A 19,566-nucleotide genomic window follows, 5' to 3' on the forward strand; every position below is an offset into this window, starting at 1 on the left:
TACACATTATATTAGATGACATAAAAATTATACTGCTGAAATTTTCTACTTTATATTGCATTTGATTGAATACTTGTATATTGTAGACTGTAAAAGGCAGCAGGTCCCCCAGAAGGTATGAACCGGAGCTGTTGTCTACACTGCCATGAAGGCGGCCATTAACGTAGACGCCGTAACCAGTAACTGCTCCGTTGGGTCGATGAGGAGGGAACCAGAGGACACGTGCGGTGCTGCTGTTTACTGGAACCACTTCAGGGGCAGACATCCCTTCTGGCTCTGAGAGAAGCATAAGAGGGACACATAAAAAAAAGTAATTCAACGAAAAAAATAAAAATAACATGAGACAAAATAAAAGGTGACTATTCCAAAAATGATCTGGTAGAATCTGTAGGATCAATGAATCCAGCAGTTCTGGTCTGAGCCAGGAAGATGCACCAGTGAAAGAAGGAGGATTCACCGATTCTACAGGGCCTAGTAAAAGTATTAATACATATTTAACTTTTCTTTGTTACAGTACATCCATAAACTATCACTCCTGAACATAAATTAGACTTAATTTTAGTTTTTCTGGTTATTCTGAGTTTTGGATGCGACATTTTCTTTGTTTTTTAAAAGAATAATTATAATAATAGAGGTTCGTTTATATTAACTTCTTAATAAATTGTTGCCACTTCTTTCTTAGATTTTTTATATTGTTTCCTTTTAACTCTGCTTTCAGTTTCTTTTTAAAGTCTGTTTGGCTGTGAACACAACAGTTTGACCTCAGTCACATGAAATAAGTCTATATTTTGCTATAATTGTTTTTTTTTTCTCGGGATTTCTTGGGATTTTTGGGATAGTCACCTTTTATTTTGTCTCATGTTATTTTATTGGGATTGGGATACATTGGGATCACTGTACAATCAGTGATAGAAACACATTGGGATGTGTGGTAGAAAAGCACAATGGAACAAAGTTGTGAGAGAGAAAAAATGAGGTAAAAATCTTAAAAGTGAGGCATGCACTAGGTTTCTACCCTATTTGCCCTGATACCTCAAAATAAAATCAAGTGCAACCAACTGCCTCCAAAGTTGTGTAAGTTAAACAAAGTACAAAACAGTCTTGAACATCTCGCAGAGCACTGTTCAAGGAGTATGGCACAACAAACCTACCAAAACATGACAGTCAGATAAAGACAGTATTAATAAGAGCAGAAAGCCACGGTCCATGGCTGCATGGATCTGTAGAGAGTTGAGACTCCGGAGGGAGAATTGTTTGAAAATATGATTATTAGTTGTACACTTCCCAAAACAGGGTAAGGAATGGGGAATATTAAACATATAGAACAAGGTGGCTTATTCAGATGAGACCAAAAACCAACTCTCTTGCCTGTGTGCAGAATGCTGTTTGTGGCAGGAAACTAACAGTGCGCAATGCTCATCACACTGAACACACCACGCCATTGGGCACACATGGTGGTGACTGCATCATGGTGTTGAATGATTTTATTATATAATATTTTATTTACATGCAAGTTTGAAATGCATCTTATGTTCCATAAGCCATCAGGTCAGAGCAGATGGGAAGATGGATGGAGCTAACTGCAGAACAATACCAGATGAAAGCTGGTCAGAAGTAGGAAAAGTCTTTTGACTGGAGCTGAAGTTAATATTACATTCGGACAACGGCCCAGATGACACAGCCGGGGGTAAAATGGGATGGTCAAGATCTATTCATTAAGTCAGATCGGTCCAGTACAAGTCCAGACCTGAATCCGATAGTGAAGCTGTGGCAAGACTTCAAAAATGAACAAAAACTGTAGTTCCTACATTTGTAAAAGTGGAAGAGATAAAAAAAAAGACCATCCAATTGAAGGTGGTTCAACAAACTATTTACTCATAGCAGCTGAATAGAAGTGCATAACATCAATTTTTCTTTGTAAGATATTTTGAAAAACTTTCATCAGTTTTCTTTCAATTCTATCCTACTTAGTATTAGACTGTCCCATAAAAGCCAAATGCAAGTGGTATTAATATTTTTTGCAAGGAGCTGCACTTTATACTTCAACATTCAGTGACTTTAGAGAATGAATAACATTTTACTCTGAGGTGGAAAGAAGCTATTTTATGTGAAATGATGTTCAGAAATGAAGCTGTAAGGAAAAACAAAACAGAGAGAAGCTCAAATAAATGAGGTAAATGATCTGTGAGGACGGTTTGTCTGAAGAGAGTAATCGTACAGACTTCTTGAATTATTCTAAGTGAAAATGTAGTTGGCTATGAGAAGTTAACTCAATTCATTTCCTGCCCTAAATTTCATTTACTGCAGAAGGGCATTATCTGTGCAACGCTGATCGCTGAGCTTCCTTCTCTACACACATGTATTTTTCTTGCCAATTAGCTCTGATGTTAGCATTGCCCTATAGATTCCAGGCCACGTTAGGATGGTTGGTAGGGTTCAGCTACATTAGTTAAAATATATTAGGCCTCTTAGGTGTATGTGAGTGTGTGTATGTCTGCGTGTGCACACTCGTAGTTGTAAAATAATGAAATTACCTCAGTAGCCCTCTCAGTTAAACGAGCCATGCTTTGCCTTTAGCACCTAATGATTTTCTAATGTTTTTGATGCACTTTTTATTATACGGCTCAGATTAGAGAGAAAGAAGGAGGCCTGTGACATATGATACACCTAGACAGGAAAGGAACTGTGAGGCTGGGCTGCAGAGAGAAGGAGATCTGTCCAGACTCACTGAGGGGGACATAAATATAAGTGCAGAAAGTGGCTCAGGATTTACGATTATATGGAGGCAAACTGGAGCAGACTGGGATAAGCAATTAAGAGAAATGGAAAGTACGCATAACAGTTTTAATACGTTTTGCAAGCTTTTTTTTTTGGAAAATATCAATTCATCCAACAATTTATATATTTGACTAATACTGAACTCAATATTATTTGTCAAAGTTCTTGATTTTACATCTGAAATAAGTCATTTTATAAACTTTCTAAACAGAATCATACATTTAAAACTGCAAAATGGCTCAATTTGAGAGTAAAAATCTTTTATAAAAACCGAAGAGTTAATCACAATCTTTCTTCCATTATGAAAGAATTTCTATGGAGTTAAAAAAGACATTGCGATGTAGAATACGGTTTGCTTGTTCAGTTTGCACGAGTGCAGGTTGTGTGTGTTTGTCCATGGCGCCAACAAGCAATTTGCAGCAGCACCTCGAATCAGCCTCACACACACTTTGTATTGATTTCATGCCTCACTACATGATGTGTTTAACATCCCCTGTGAAGCACAATGTAGCAGAGAAATGCATGTTAACCCGAACACCTCTCATGGATGTAATGATTCATTATTCTATGTACACAAATAAAATGTTGTGATTACACTAGCACCAGTGGATATTAATCATTTTAAAACAGAGGATTGTTGAAGTTTTTAAATCAGGCGATATTTCTTCATGTTCTTATTTTCTCCTACCTCCATCAGCAGTGGTGACATAAACCACTGATTTAGTTGTGTTGTGTGCACCATTGAACACCTGCAGTGATACCAGGTATGTGGTGCTGGGCCAAAGGTCTCCTATTACAGTCGACGTGACATCAGGACCATAAGCCATCACTGGGCCAGTCTCGGAAGATGTTACTGTGAGAAAAAATGATTCCACCTCTCCCTGCAGGTCTTGCAGAGCTGAAAAACACAAGATAATAATACAGGTGAGGGATCAGCTAAAAGTTCCCTCTCACTATGCAGTTCTCTATAATTTTATTATAACATTTTACTGTGAAAGTGATTGTATCGAAATGTTTTAATATATTTTTTTAGGTAGATAAGAACAGAGTTAAATGAAGGAGATCAATTTTAGTTCAACAATTCACATGCAAGTTTTAAATGCATCTTATAACCTATGAGCACTTGCTAATTTAAGCTTTATATTCAAACTGGGATTAAATCCAAACTTTTACTGTATATGTTTTTGACCTTCATGTGACTGGAAGAGACAACAAAAAACTGGATCGCCACAACTAATGTAAAACCAAATAATGATGCCGATATTCATCAGTTTGTATTTTTTTCAGGCATAACCTTCATGAATTAATGTTTTTTTTGTTGTTTGTTAAACTTCTCACACACAAAACAAGTGTGGACAGCACCTAACTCCAATCTTCAGAGGTTGTGTGTGTGTCTGCCTGTGTGTATTTTAATTGTGTTCATTTCCAGGTTAGTCGTCGCATATCTAACATTCACAACACTGAATTTTTGATGCACCAATAACAAATACCATATTTAACTTCATTTTGTCATGCTGGAGTTCACAGAATGCTTGAAGCCTGTTTTATATTTTGCAGCATCTTGGTTTTGACATCTATTGAAGCATCCCATAAACAGAAAAACTGGCTCAAAATAAACCCCCAAAAATTCCTTGTGATTTTTGTTCACATTAACCCTCCAAAAATGTTAATGATTAATTAAAAAAGCGATTAGTGGCAGTGCCAAACAAATGTCAATAGCAAAAATGTGGAATCCCACAATTTACAGCCAGATTGTTTACCAACAAGTAGCAATTCAGCAACAAATCATGGAGTATGTATCATTGAGTTGACAAAGAAATTCAAGATGAGTCAGTAAAAGTCTCTTTTGTATTAATTGATATCTCTGTCATTAATTATGTCAATAGTTTTGTGTTACTGCTTAAACTCTATAAGTCTTACATAGGTCGTATATTGTGATGTTTTTGCAAAGACTAAAGACAAACTTACTAATAAATCTGCTTTAGTTCGATCATTTAAGATGTGTTGATGAGCTGATCCGTAAAGGCATGTGTTTGAGGAAGTGTGTTAGGAACAGAGAGGGTAATCTTACAGGGCTTATTCCAGTTGACTTGTACAGCTGTGTGATTGATAGCACGAGCAGACAAAGTAGGAGGCTTGAGGGGAACCCCTGCCATGGTCACTGCAGTAACAATATTTCCTGAAGAGTAGCCCACGTCATTATAAACCACAAGCTGGTACTGGTAACGGGTGAATCTGTGAAGAGACAAAATGATTCTTTTGATTAATGCCCCAACTGTCACAATAAGTTTGTCTTCAAGTGAAGTCAGTCTTTCAGTTTGAATTCAGTTCAACTCAGTCAATTTATAGGAGGCTGATTCATAACAAATGTCGTCTCATGGCTTTTTACAGAAAAAAATAATCTGCATTAAGTGATTGACTTGGCAGCAGAAGTCTCCCTTTCCTCCAGAAAAAAAAAACATGAGGTGACAACCAGTTTAGTGAACTGAGTTATTAGCTTTCAAGCAATACCTAATCATGAGTCTGCATGTGGCAACAGTAGAAATGAAAACTCCCCTTTAGCAGGAATAAACCTCCAGCAGAAACTGGCTCAGTTCAAGCCAGGTTCTGGAAAAAATACAAAAAAATGTTAAAGTTCTCACCATTTCTAAAGCTTTGTCCATGTATTAACTAGTTTGTTTCTAAAAGCAACTGGTTGAACTGGATTATAACTAGGGGTTAAAGAGAAGTGAAGATGGATGAGGAGAAACACATATTTCATTTTCATGTCAATTTAGTGGCAATTTTTCTCACCTTTAATTGAATAATGAAAACTTAAGTGGGATTTTATTGTTAAAAATTCCTTTTTTTCCCCTGCTCCTGGATGGGCAGACACATCTGCGAGTTGGTCAGGTGATTTTGAAAAAGCTACCTAAGATGCATAGAAGACCCAGAGCAGTTCAGCAAGGATAAAAGAAAAAAAAAACTGCAACCAAGTGGCGGACTGAGATTAAGGGACACTGTGTGAAACAAAAACAATTTAATTCTTTGGGATATTTGCTTAATGTATCTTTGAGCGGTATTAAAAGATCGGCATCAGCAGTCACTCTCCGATCGGCTCTGCACACACTGTTTGTTGCAGCGCTGCCATTTGCTCTAGAGCTCATTCCAGTAATCTCACCTGCTTAGGCCTTTATCTTCATAGAACAATTTGGTGCCGGAGTAAACACGGAACCAGCGATGGAGATCTTCGGAGGGGGGCGGGGAAGTGGCTGCTAATGTGGGGACCATGGCGACGGCCAGGGGCTGGTGGGTTTTACGTCTGAGCAACTTGTATCTGAGGGGGAAGATTTGAATAACAGAAAAACAAACACACACAGTTTGATGTTAAGGAATCCATCAACACACAAAGACTGTAGCCAGTGCGCCGTTCAGACATGCACACACTCAAACTTCCACACTGAATTTTAGCTGACTCTTATCACTCATTTCCTCCTCTTGTGTTGTTTTTCATCATCTCCATTCATTGCCTCTGCTGTATCTCATCCCTCCCAACGCCTCTCCAGTCACTGTTTTTCTGCGGGTTTTGTGTTTTCCTCTCCCTACAGTGATGCTAATTTCTGCTGTAATCAGAAGAGAAGGGCTTAACGCCGCCTTTTAACCAACCCACTTAGACAAACATACAGAGCTGAGCAGCACAGAACAGAGAGAGCGAGCGAGCCTCATGCATTTTAATCACCTGCTAAGAAAATGGACCTTTATTTTAGGCCTAATCGCAGGCAGAGTCGAACAGGACGCGAACAAAGTGGAGCCGAATGTGCATTAGTGCTGTGCAAACACCGATTATGAATGAGCAACACTTAGCTCATTAGTAGGGTACTTTTGTTAGCAACTTGTTAATGTGTTTATTCCTTTTTGCGTGGAGATTTTCAGCAGCAACTGAACATCTCCAGAACGTGCCTTTCAAAATCCACATCATGATATCAGTCTCGTCCGTCTGATGAATAAATTGAATTATTACAGGCATAAATTTTACCTGATATTTGGTCCGTTGGGCCGACTTGGTGGTTGCCAGGAAATTGCCAGAAAGGATTCACTGACTGGCACGACTGAAAGCGGTGCCAGGTCTTCAGGTGTCGTAGGTAATGTGGAGGCAGGAGTTGGAAGACTTTCTGTGCATCCACCAACATACCCTCCACCGTTTGAACATGCCAGCACAGAGATGCTGTAATTCGTGTACGGGACAAGGTCTGTTACGGTGACATTGAACTCCAAGGGATTGCTGGTGTTATGAAAGATTCGGGGTTCCGGGAGACGGATTTCATATCCATGAATTTCTCCATTAGGAATCAAAGGAGGCGACCATGTGACCTGAAACAAACCAACATTTTGAAATGACAGCTTTTGTTAAAATGTAGCATGCAAATCCATTGGCAGGAAAAAAGGTCATTACATCTTTTCTGCAATGCCTTGAAAACTTGCAATGGAAAATTTTTAGATATTGTCTCAGTACAACCACAAACGTATATCTATTGTTTTTGGGATTTTAAACAGCAGACATAAAGTGTCACATAATTGTTAAGTGGAAAAAAAAGGGAAATTGTTATAAAAAAAAGCGATAAAATTCAGCAAATTGTGACGCTAATTTATATTCAGCACCAGTGACTCAACACTTTGAGGTTTTTTGAGACATGTCTCTTTCAGTTTTGCCCATTCACCAGTGAATTTTATGAATTTTTTAGTTTAATTTTGGTCTAATCTGATGAAAACACCTTCTTTGAAGTTACTGCATTTTCTCCAAAACAACCTGGGCAAACATCACGATCACATATAACGTTTATGTATGCATGATTAAGTGTAAGAAAATCTGTATGTTGGATTCTAAATGCATCGTTTTGTCAGATTAAAATGGAACCAGCAACCTGGGCAGTAGTGAAAACTCTGTTAGGATGGTCACTCTGTGTCCTTAGCAGTCTTGTAGGAAAACACAACCTGACTTTGACTTAAGTAGAAGGTTTCTTTCATCACATTTAAACAGGGCACGCGCCAACAGGCACCCTCTGTCTCACACACAGGCACCATGCTAAAATAATGAAAGCTGCTCGTAATGGAATTGCTGCATGCAAAAACAAAAGCTAAGCGCTGTGTCCGATTTGGAATCAGTTCAGTCTGTCGGCATTTTAGAGCTAGGACAAAGGTAAACGCTAGAATAAATGATAGCACACACAAGCAACAGATGCTACTCATAAAAACAGGTAGGATTTTACACACTTCAAGTATTTTTCACTGTGATAACTGGATTAATGTATTGATACTGAGACGAGTAGCAACAAACTTTAGAAATCACGCATACTCAGGGAAACACACTGTCAAGTAATGACTTAGTAAACAGCTTGTTAATACAGGTCCAGGTGATTAAGTGGTCAATGTTGATGAGAATATTATGAATGAATGTCAAAACTAATTATTTATCATGCAGCCTTGATATTTTAACAAGTGACACTGAGAGGTGATACAGGACACACACACTAAGATGCATACACATGAGAAATACCTTCCAACTACAGAAAAACAATCACACACTCAAAGGCGTACAAACACCATAACTGGGGGGGGTCATTTTGAGTTAGGTAGCTCATTTCCCAAAGTGCGTGTTGAGTGTGCTCTGTGGTGGAAGTCATTTACAGATTGAATAGCTTGATGTAATCTGGTGATGGTGAAGACACCAGAGACCCTGACATAGAGTACTGGGGCTGAGGCCAGTCCAGTATGTGTGTGTGTGTGTGTGTGTGTGTGTGTGTGTGTGTGTGTGTGTGCGTGTGCGTGCGTGTGTGTGTGGCTATTTGCAAAAATGCAAGGCAGGAAAGAACCGACAAAGTTTGCACTGAGAAAGCAGCTTTTGGGGAAATGTGTGTTCGTACATTTACGCTTTTATTTAGTGAACATTTATAAATTGTAATATCAATTTGTGAAATTGTTGCCATTTATAAACCGAAGCCAAATGTAGTGGTTATAAAACTATTTCGATCAAGCAAAAAACGTTCCTAGAAAATTATGTCAAACACAAACTACAACTTATTGCCTTAAACTAGGGCTGTAAAAACAGAAAAAATGTAACTCTGTTTTTGAAAAGTGTTTATAGACTTTTATCTAATTTAATAAGAAGTGAAAATAAGAATGTAAACTACCTATCATGAGTGGTTTGACAGGTGACAAGCTGCTCCGTGTATTTTACTTTGAAAGGATGCGCTTGATTATTAGAGTGGTTCATTAGCCTGGACTAGGCTGTTTAAGGTTCGTAATCTGTTCATATTAGCTCTGCTTTCATAATGTAGCTCTACAATAATGTCTATTATCATTACATTATAGGACTTTGGACTGCTTCAGCACAAAAACCTGAAGAAAAGTGAAAATATTCAAATGGCACTTTTTGTTATCAATTTTTCAAAATTTAAGATATGCAGCTCATTTTGTTAGTTAAAACAATGTAAACACATGAAACTAAATGGATGCATTTCATACTTATTACTTATCTTTGATGAGGATTTTGTTTAAATACTAAAAGCCTGTACATTTTTTCACCATGTATAACTTTGTCAGATAGTTCTAATTACACTTTAAGTTTTTCTAAATCGCTGTATAAGTCTCTAATCTATCATCTGTGATGGTTTCAATGGACCTTTCCTTTATACCCTCAAAGTCTGTTTTTTTAGGGGAGAAGAATAAACCATGTATATATTATTTGTTAGGAAGATATTCAAAATCCTCCAACGTGTTGTCAAGGTCAGTTGATAACCAGGAAGCGACTTCCTGTCTGCCCAATTAGCAACAACCAGGAAGGAACGCTTTTCTTCTTAGACCTGTGACCCTTAAAGCTGAGCTGCTGCAGCAATGACAGGGGCGGTTCTGAAATGATGACAGGCATTAGCATTTTTCTGCAGTTAGCATTAGTGTAGGGCTGTGAGTGCAAGTGTGTGCGCATCTTTTTGTGTGTGTATGTGTGTGTGTGTGTGTGTGTGTGTGTGTGTGTGTGTGTGTGTGTGTGTGGATGCATGTGATATTGTTTCAGTAGCTTTCAAAGATAGGCCTTCATGAGAGATTAGCCACTGGTGGAAATCCACTCCAGTCACTCCTTCAAAATGGCCGACAGGAAGGAAGCTGCTACAGACAGGGTCACAGCCCCTCCCATTTCTGAAGGGGACCTTGAGTTGAACGCTCCTCTCTCTCATTAAATCCGAAAAGGGAAAGACAGAAGAATCTGTGTGACATTGCTTTGTCTTTTTTGCTCAGTCAATCCAACAGTGACTGAGGAGATTCTCAATGAAGCTCTACTTTATCATTTCTTTGGTTTAAGTAAATATAAACACGGTAAAAGTCGCCAGACTACTCAGGGATTTAAATCTGCGAAATTCCTTGTGAGGTAAAACTGTCCTGTATCAGTGACTTTCTTACTGAAATAAAACTACAATCTAATGAATAAGTATCTTCATAAATACCCAGGTAAGTGTCGGCATTTAAAAAGAAGAAGAAAGAAAGTAAGAAAATCCTCACTTGAAGTGACTCTGATCCAAGAACTTTTACTCCTGGGGGACTCAGTCCAGCTGGACGAGAAGGTCTGGTTTTGACACTGACCCAAGGCCCTGCATGTACACAGATATGCAGCTTAAGAACAGTGTTTCAAACATAAAGGAGGTGTAAATATGAAACATCTCAGACTGAAAACAATAACAAAGTTATTACAGTCTTACCTGCAGCCTTTCCAGCCTGATTGTGGAGCACAAGTCGATACTGGTAGGCCGTCCAAGGACTAAGGGCTGATGAGGAGTCGAAGAATGAAAGAGGGGGAGAAACTGGCAGAAGGCGGCCTACTGTGGAGACTTGCTTGGTTCCGGCAACTCTGCGCTCAATCTCCCAGCTACAGCAAACAAAATTCAGAATCACACGAAATAATAAATGAAATCTGAAAGATGGACTGAAGTCTAGGTGACAGTTTCTTACCGTTCTAGTGGTCCATTGCTTCTTTCTGGGGCACCCCAGGACAAGAGAACAGATGTTGGTGTGTCAGAGTAAAGGTGAGGTGCAGGAACTCCTTCAGATGGAGCTGGGAGGGTCTGGAAGTACTGAGACGCCCCAGACACCGAGCAACCAGCGCTGGTGCATGCTTTCACCTGGACGATGGAAAATGGCTCTGTAACATCACAGTGTTAAACTTTTTACATAATACTTTATCAGAAATTAGTTAACAATTATCCTCAACTGTCGTTCTAGTTTCCTCTATTATTGGGAAAAAAGAAAAATATGTATGTATAACATAGTTTATCAAGTTTGTCCAATTGTAGATGATTATTCTACCACTATGAAAACATTTTAATATGTGTTACTGGAAAAATCCACATGAAAAAGGAAGAAAAAAATGTTTATTACATCTCCAGCTATGTTTTGACTTTTATAAAGCACAGTGCTCTCTTCTGTAGGAACCCATTTAGTACCTGGAGGCTGAACATTTGGTAGGGATGCAGATTGAGGAAAGTGTAACTGGTGGTATTTCCAGGAACAGTGACAGACAGAGGAGTAGATCTTGATGCGTCGGCTACAAAACTGGAGAAGGTGAATGGGTCTTGTGTGATGAAATTATCAGGATTGAAGCTGCTCAAAGTGGAATTTGGGGCTGAAAGTGAGAGGTTTGTTTCTACACTGCTGGTTTTGGGCTCAGTCGGTTTGAATAGGACAATATTGTAGTCGTGACTTTCAGTGATCTCACCAGATGAGTCCATTTGATTATTTTCATCAGTACCAGGCCTTGAGGTGGAGAAAATGAGGCTGTGTGTATTTTTTTTAGTTGTGCTGGACTTGTTATCATAACCTGCAGAAGACGTAGAGTTGAGGCTTGAGCCTTTAGGTCTGCTAGGATCTGACAATGTCAGGAAGTTGAAATCTGAATGTTGACGTGTTCCATCAAAGTTGGGCAAGACACTTGGCTTAGAGGACAAATTTGAGGTGTAGGTCGATCTGGTGCTGGGGACTGAATCAGGGTCATGATCTGAAGAAGTGATGGAACCTGAGTAAAGATAAAGTGTATAATTTGTTATGACGCCATTTGTTTGTGCAGGAGGATCCCAGGTAATTAATGCACTCCGCGACTGAAGTCCCATAATGGCCGGTGAATCTACGGGGCCTGGACCTGTAGAAAAAAATAAACAAGGACAACATAAAATATTTTAAAAAGCAAGAGAGAAAAGTGAAAAGCAAGATTATTTCAAAAGAGTTATAATATAAGACAGCAACATAACAAAAAACACCAAAAGGTAATTTTGAAATCAATGTTCAAGGGATTACTATGCAAATTCACATTTTTTCACTTTCTGTCACTAAGGCAATAAACAAGTGGGATTTAAAGTTTTGTGGTAGTTACAATTTGAGGCTAGGCTGACTAAACTACAGGAAATATTGTTGATCCACAATCAAGACATCCACACAAACCACCCCCCCAATTAAATTACTCAGGTTTCAGTGGTTTTCTTTCTTTTTTTTTTTTTTTTTTTTTTTTTTTTACAAAATTAAGTTTTGCCAGCATGGAACTGAAAATTTCTAAAAGCAGCAAACCTGAGGTGCTGCTGCTTTCGTTTCCACCATTAGCATAATTTGTCATTCTTGTAAGCGAGCAGGAAAAATATAGTAACTATCTTTAGGTCAGCTGACCAGCAGTATCCAGAAGCAGCTTCATAGAACTAGAGAAAACTCTGGTCACTCATTTTCTCTGGTTCTGTATTTCAACTGTAGGGCAAGAAATGTAAAAACCTTCGCTGCACCTTGACACCAGTAACCGTCCTACGCTGCTTATGCCAGTTTCAGTGAGTGAGACTGTGGCTTAAAGTCTTCTAAGTTAAAAAGAAAATAATCCTTTTAGAAAGAGGCAGAGAAGCACATCAGAAACTCATGGACAAAAAGTCACATGACTATCACATGACTGTGCCAGGGTAAAAATGAACACGAGACCAGGAAAGGAAATTTCACTTCATGGAAGCCTGTTTGAAGGTAATCCCACATCCTCCTCCTCCCCTGGCATTTACATCCCACTGTACTGCTCTATAATGGACATACACAGCGACACACACTATTCCTAACTCACACATTAACTCACATGCCCACACCCACAGAGATGCAGTATAGCAGTAATGGTGCTGTGTGAAGGGCAAGCAGATCAAGGTGACTGAGCGGACTGAGGGAGCGTGCTGCGCCACTAAGTGCTACCGCTAACCGCTAACGGCTTTCCCAGATGGTGATATGTGTGTGTGTGTGCGTGTGTTTGTGAGGGATAGGCAGAAAGGAATTGAGTGAAATGAGATTAGCAATTGTATGAGAGCATAAATTCATTTGAGATTAGGCATACATGCATGACACAGACATGTCTATGTGCATGCCTGCATCTCTGCAGCTAGACAGTAAACAGTGTGCACTTTTGCTACATTATCAATTGATTCATGGGGCTGAGTACCAACAGACTAAGGTGCTAACTAATGCCTTGAGATTTGAAGCTCCAAACACGGCAAAATATTAAGAACACATAAAGTTCCTGTTTTCATTCCACTTAAAAAAAAAACATGTGTAACTTGTATTTTGAATGCAGAAAATGATAATGTGTAACGTCAAGGCAATAATGTCGACACAAGGATGCTTTAAACACTCACAAGAACCAACAGTAACAACAACCAGACCACATGAAACATACAAGGAACAAGACAACACATACACATAATTTTAACAGGAAGATTAAGAAGTTTAAAATTAAAATATGTTTAATTTAGTTATTTTCTGAGGTTAGAATGCATTGGTAAAATGATCATTTTGGTAGAACTGTATTTGCTTACAAATCATATTTCAGTAAGATTTCAGCAGCTTTAACATAACCACATCACATGCAATGTTTAAGATAAAACTTTTTTTTATTTCAAGCTTTCGTTCTTATACAATCATCCTTTGTCCTCCTCTTACTACTTCTCCCATTTTATCCCGTTCTCTGTCTCCCATTTGTACTTTGTATCGGGTCTCTCTTTCTCCCTCTCTCTGGTCTCCAACTACATAAACAATGCAGGAAGCTGACCTTTTAGGTTAACAGGTTTTTATGCTAGCTCTACTCAGCACTCACACTGATTCAATTACCACCAAAGGTCCACTGAACCCAACGAATAACCAAGTAGCCCATCTCCCTTTCTCTGCATGTCCATGCCAGAGTGCTTCCCTGCATGCTTGCATATTGTTGTGGATGGCCGAGTTCCTGCCTGTACGTTGAATGTTTAATCAGACAATGTATTTATTTAGGACAGTTTTTGTAGTGTGGTCCAATTAAGATTCCTTACAGACATGCAAAAAAAACTGAGGAGACTAACGGAAAATGCTAAGCGATTTTAAAACATCATTGATTTAAGTCACCTTGATCCAGTTCCCCTCAGCCACTCAGAATAGCCCCTGTTGTTGCCCCTATCCACTATCCCCTCCCTCTCTCCTGCCTCCTCACCGTCTCCTTTCTCTCCAAGTGTTGAGTGTTATTTAGGCTTTACTGACGCGTGTAAAATTCTGCAATTTGAAGGGCTGTTAAGTTTTTCAATTGAAATGTTCATTTAAGATGCACTTGATGCTTTTTTTATTTTTTGAAGGGGAGAAGCTGGGAGAGGTGGAGTGGAAGGTGGATGTGAATGCTTTACTGGTTTCTGGAAAGAAGGAAGCAAGTTTTGGATTGCATTACCTCCGTCTAATTTTTGGGACTTGCTATGCTCTCATTCTCACCTCCTTTGTTTTTTTATCCATCATCCTGAAATGTCCAAATGTCCCATACATTCTTATTCTTTTTGAATCTCTCTAGTCTCTTTGCCTTCTTGTCTCCTTTCTCTACTCCTTTCCCTTCATTCCTACATCTGCACCGCCCTCCTTTACTCCTCCTCTCTCCAGTAAAAAAAACAAAACAAAACACAGTAGCAGAAGGCTAAAACAGGATTGCTGGGCCGCCAAGCCTTAAATCACATTTATAAGGATTTGGTTAGCATAGTAATAACACAATCAACTGACAAGGGCTTGGAGAAGGGGAGGAGGTGAGGGAGAATATGTGTGTGTATGTGTGTATTTGTAAGTGTATCTCCTCGTTCATTCTTGTGCATACTTACATGTGTGTATTTAACAGTCTACATATGTTTAGGTGTGTATATCTATGCGTGTCCATGTGAGAGAAAAGAAGAAGGGTATTATTTTTAGCCCCGCACAGGGTCACAAGCATGTGTGTGTGTGTGTGCGCGCGCGTGTGTGTGTGTGTGTGTGAGGGGGTGACTGGGCTTTTGAAGGTGATTCAAGGCTCCTAGGAGTCATAATGAGAACAAATGCTGAGCTTTACTGTTATCAAGATACTTACAACAAGGTGTCAAAACGTGACAAGTAATACGGGAGGAATTTACATTGCATTTCATATCTTTACTTTGCTGCAGATTATTTAAAGTCACTGCGGCTTTAGGATTCTCTGAAGAGGCGGTCAGAAAGAGGATGAGGTATGACCAAGGTCATAAGCTGGCATATCCCGACTATATGAGACTCACATGAGCCTTTAAGTAACTACCACTGCCTTAATAGTTAAAAATGTCAATCAATCAACTCTCTCAATGTCCTTCACAGGCATTAATGATTTAGGATGATCTATTTAATTCTATATATGTAACCTTTTGACCTAAACAAAGCGTAGAAAGAAAAAAACAAGGTGTAGCCTTTAGAACTAAAACAAGGAAGTGGTTCGTTTTTTTTTAATTGTTCTACACCATTACCTGATCTGAGCCAAAGCACTTTGTGAATGCAAAGATGCTTAGTCAGAAAAACTATATACCCCAAAAAACCACCCATCTTGTCAATCATTTTAAGTGACCCACTAGCACCCATTTCTAAAATATGTGTAATATGTTTTAGAAATGTATTGATCTAGAATTTCAAATTCTAAGCTATCTTCTAAAAAAGTGTCAGTCTGTTCTTTCATCTGATTATTTACTCCTAATTGATCTTTATGTTGCAAAGTTCTTTGTTACAGTTTACAGTTCTATCATAAAGAGATAAGTTTCACATTAAACAGCATGGCCTCTATGTACACTCAATGCACAAGACTCCACTTCTGAAGAAAAAACACGTTGAGGGTTGTTTAAAGTTTGCTGCATGTCATAAAAAGGCTTTTCTACCAAGTATAATTTTACATTGATGTTAGAATAAGCAATATTTTTTCTTTCAGTTCTTATTTTCTCAGTTATTTATTATTTACATTCTAAAGCTACACTTGTTCTACTTAAACTATATGGTTTATAGTGGTAATAATAGTGTTATTACCACCTATTACCTACTAACATTTATTAAATAATGTTAATTAGTGTTAAATTTAGACGCCATTTATCTACTACATTTAAAAACAAAACCTTACTGAATTTAGTCTATTTTAAACACCATTTTTGTATTTATTCAGTTAAGAGGTAAATCGATTCAATTGATCTGATTTCTCATTATTGTGGGTCCCATTAGAATCTTAAATAAATAGAATAGGTGTTCAAATTAACATCATTTGTCAAGATTGAAAGTACCTTTTGAAAATACCAATCTAAGCAAATACTAAACATACTTTTCACTGTTGGATTAACATTTTTTTTTTCAGTCTGTGCATAATTATTGTTTATAATGGGTTTCACCATATGAATTGAATTAATGAACTTTTCAATAATATGTACATATTCATTTAATTGTAATTAAATATCTATAAATAAGCCTCAAATAATAACAACAAAGTGTTATATGGCATAGGTGAGGCTAAAAAAGAGATGTTAAGGTTTTAAAGGTAATTTCCTGTTGTTGGAAACAACAGGAAATTACCCCTGAGATGGAGACTAATATAGCTTAAGGTTCTTAAGGAAATGTAGATAGAATGTGAAATAAGGATGAAGGTTTTTAGAAAGACTCAGAAGAGGGAGATTAAAAAAGAGGAGAACGCAAGTAGACAATATACTCAATCATGTTTTTTTTTCACCTGTGCTCAGTCTCAGATGAAGGTAAAGCATCTGACTACTTTAAAAAAAGTTGTGAAATCCAGGTCAACCAACAAATAAAATGATCACTATCGTCTGCTTAAACCTACAGTTCATAAAAACAGAGAGAAATGTGCTTTATGTTTTAAGCCTAAGCAAAAGAGATGAGCGCAAACAACTCAACGGCAAAAACAGCCTGCAATGAGCTGCAACAACCAGGTTTTTGCTCATCAACCTTAGTCCTCTTACATTGAACTATCCCTTTAAGGACCAGATAAATAAAATCACCTACCACACTTTGATATAGGAAAAAAAATGACATAATGTAGTCACAAAAAAAGTCAAAGAAAAAAAAAGAAAAAGTGACACACTTTTCCTGGTGAGCTTTTCTTGATGTTGCTTAATTGATCTCTGCTCATTTGTGATATTTAAAGTGTGTTAAACAGAAAAGAGACATACATGATGCCAACCTCATAAATAAAGTACTTGTTTCCGAAGCAATTTTCTTCAAAGAATCCCAGCAAATATTAGGAGTGGTGTGTGTTTTTCAATTCAAATATTTAGGATAAAAAATACTTTGTTTTTTTTTATCTATATAATATAGACATAACTTGTTACTAATTACATTCACACTTCTTTAAATAAGTAAAATGTAGGGTTATGATTTTTAAATACATTATTCCTCGGGGAATGACTGACTAAAACACGAGGAAAAAAGACAGGGGAATGTTTTATTAATGCAGGAAGTAATTAATTAAATAACATGAATTCTTTGTGTTCTGCCGTTACCTCTAACCTCGTCTCTGTAGAGTCTTTCACCTGCACTGCTCCTCTATCTCACCACGCTGCGGTTTAGTTTGGGTGATGAGGGATGATTCTTTCATGTTTTTAATGTTATTTAATGTTCTTACACACACATACACTCACATTTTCACTTTCTAAGACAGCTTTGCTAGGATCATTTTGTTCAAGTGGTGCTTTATTCTTACTCTTTATTCATATTCTTCATAGCACTCTGAAATACGCACCTCTCTTCCAGTGCGTGCACAGGCGCACATTTACACACACAGACACACACTCTTAGATCACTTAGCTGGTGTGAACATGGGAGTAGACAGAGGAAAGGGAGCTGTCCAACACGGCTAGAGTTTATGTTCACAGGAGCCGTCTGTCTGTTCTGCAGCGACAGGAATTCATAGGGACCAAATTACATTAAAAAGATGGATATAAAACTTTAATGGAATGATAAAAAGGAAGGAAGGAGCACGGGTCTCTCTCTCTCCCTCTGTTCTGTCATTAGTCCACTCTTTTCTTCTTTTCCTCTTTCTTCTTCTGTTCCTCATATTACCCCTTTTCATCTAGATTTTTAGCTCTTTTTTACCCTATTTTTTATTCTACATGTCTTTTACTTTTGTAAAAAGAAACAAAACTTTCTTGTGAAACAGGGGAAAAAGTAAGAAAAGGTAGAGAAAATAAAAGATACAGTAGGATTGCTCAAACAGATTTTTCAGCCAGTATGACATAAAATTGTAGATATTTCTCAGATCATATAAAGACAGTGTGCAAATTTCAAAGTTAAAATTTTAAACCTTTTTAAACAAAAAGTCATTATGTTACACAATTACTTTTATTACCTACCTGTTTCGAGACTAAAAAGAACTTTGCTATATAAAAAATAAATATATTAGGGTAATTTGCTAAGGATCATACAATATCAAACAGCTATTCTGATTGGAAAACAACTTACCAGTTGATAAATTTTGCAAAATAATTTTAGTATCAGTCTGTATAAGAAGAATCACACCATACAGAACCTGTTTCTACTTGTTTACCTGCTTCTCAGTCATCCTGATCCGGCAACGTTTAAATTATTTTACATGGCAAAGTCTGGCTACAACAAAGGCATTTTTTCTTGAGGCGTTTTAAAATGTTGCACTTTTTCTTTATCCAAATAACCAGAGCTTTCATAAATCTTAATGTAATATATTGTTAACATTCTGTGAGGACTGCTGAGAAACTGATACATTTAGTATGGTAGTCCTGAACTTCCAGGACAAAGTTCATTATAATAAGGAGATATTGTAACTTTGTGCCAATTAACAATTAATCTGAGCAGCGTCACTGTTCCTTTAATGGTTATATTCTTGTGCCTGTATATGGGAGATTTGGCATTGCACAAGGCCACCAGACATTCCTCTCTAAGTCTGACAAGCAGTGTGGCTGATATTATGACCCTGGCTCAAGTAGTGGCATATTTAAGTATCTGACAGGTACTCCATATGCTTCAGAGTTAGTGTGAATATAAATGTGTTTGTGGGTCTGTTGATGTGCATGCATATCTGTGTGTTTGCTGGAGGGAAATTAATTCTGCACAACAAAATGACAAAAGCACAGAACTGTAATTTAATGCATCCTAAATGCTTACAATTGTGTGTGTCTGAGTGGGAATGCGTATGCAATGCAATGTAAGAAGATGCACTAGTGCTCACGTAAATGTGTAGCTACATGCAAAAACATGCAAGTGCTTTGTATGCATTTTTGAGTGTGGCTATGCACTTATAAATGTATGCAAAACTCAGCTGCTTAATGATAATGCATGTGATAATATCATGGTGCTAATTAATTTATAACTTTGCACTGAGGAGGCTGTTCCAGTGGCTAATATGATTCTATTACAGCAATTAGCCCACAATGACACTGGCTAGGTCACTCACACACAGAGACACACCTTACTGTATGCAAATCTAACCCTGTCAGTGTGTTTCACCCAATC

The 19,566-nt window shown here is 37.8% G+C and overlaps 1 protein-coding gene across 1 annotated transcript in view; it reads right to left on the minus strand.

The window, feature by feature from the left end:
- The window catches only part of ush2a (Usher syndrome 2A (autosomal recessive, mild)), a 194,849-nt gene that overhangs the window by 70,393 nt on the left and 104,890 nt on the right, over window positions 1–19,566 (minus strand). The window contains exons 49-57 of the mRNA XM_088004375.1: window positions 11,247–11,938; window positions 10,756–10,925; window positions 10,506–10,672; window positions 10,309–10,397; window positions 6,794–7,128; window positions 5,939–6,094; window positions 4,850–5,013; window positions 3,467–3,676; window positions 74–276 (exon numbers count right to left, since the gene is read on the minus strand). Of these exons, the coding sequence (XP_087860501.1) occupies window positions 74–276; window positions 3,467–3,676; window positions 4,850–5,013; window positions 5,939–6,094; window positions 6,794–7,128; window positions 10,309–10,397; window positions 10,506–10,672; window positions 10,756–10,925; window positions 11,247–11,938 (2,186 nt within the window). The remainder of the gene's footprint in view (window positions 1–73; window positions 277–3,466; window positions 3,677–4,849; window positions 5,014–5,938; window positions 6,095–6,793; window positions 7,129–10,308; window positions 10,398–10,505; window positions 10,673–10,755; window positions 10,926–11,246; window positions 11,939–19,566) is intronic.

This window comes from Poecilia mexicana, unplaced genomic scaffold (genome assembly GCF_051168715.1).
Source record: "Poecilia mexicana isolate PSO_F unplaced genomic scaffold, ASM5116871v1 scaffold_3, whole genome shotgun sequence".
NCBI lineage: Eukaryota > Metazoa > Chordata > Actinopteri > Cyprinodontiformes > Poeciliidae > Poecilia > Poecilia mexicana.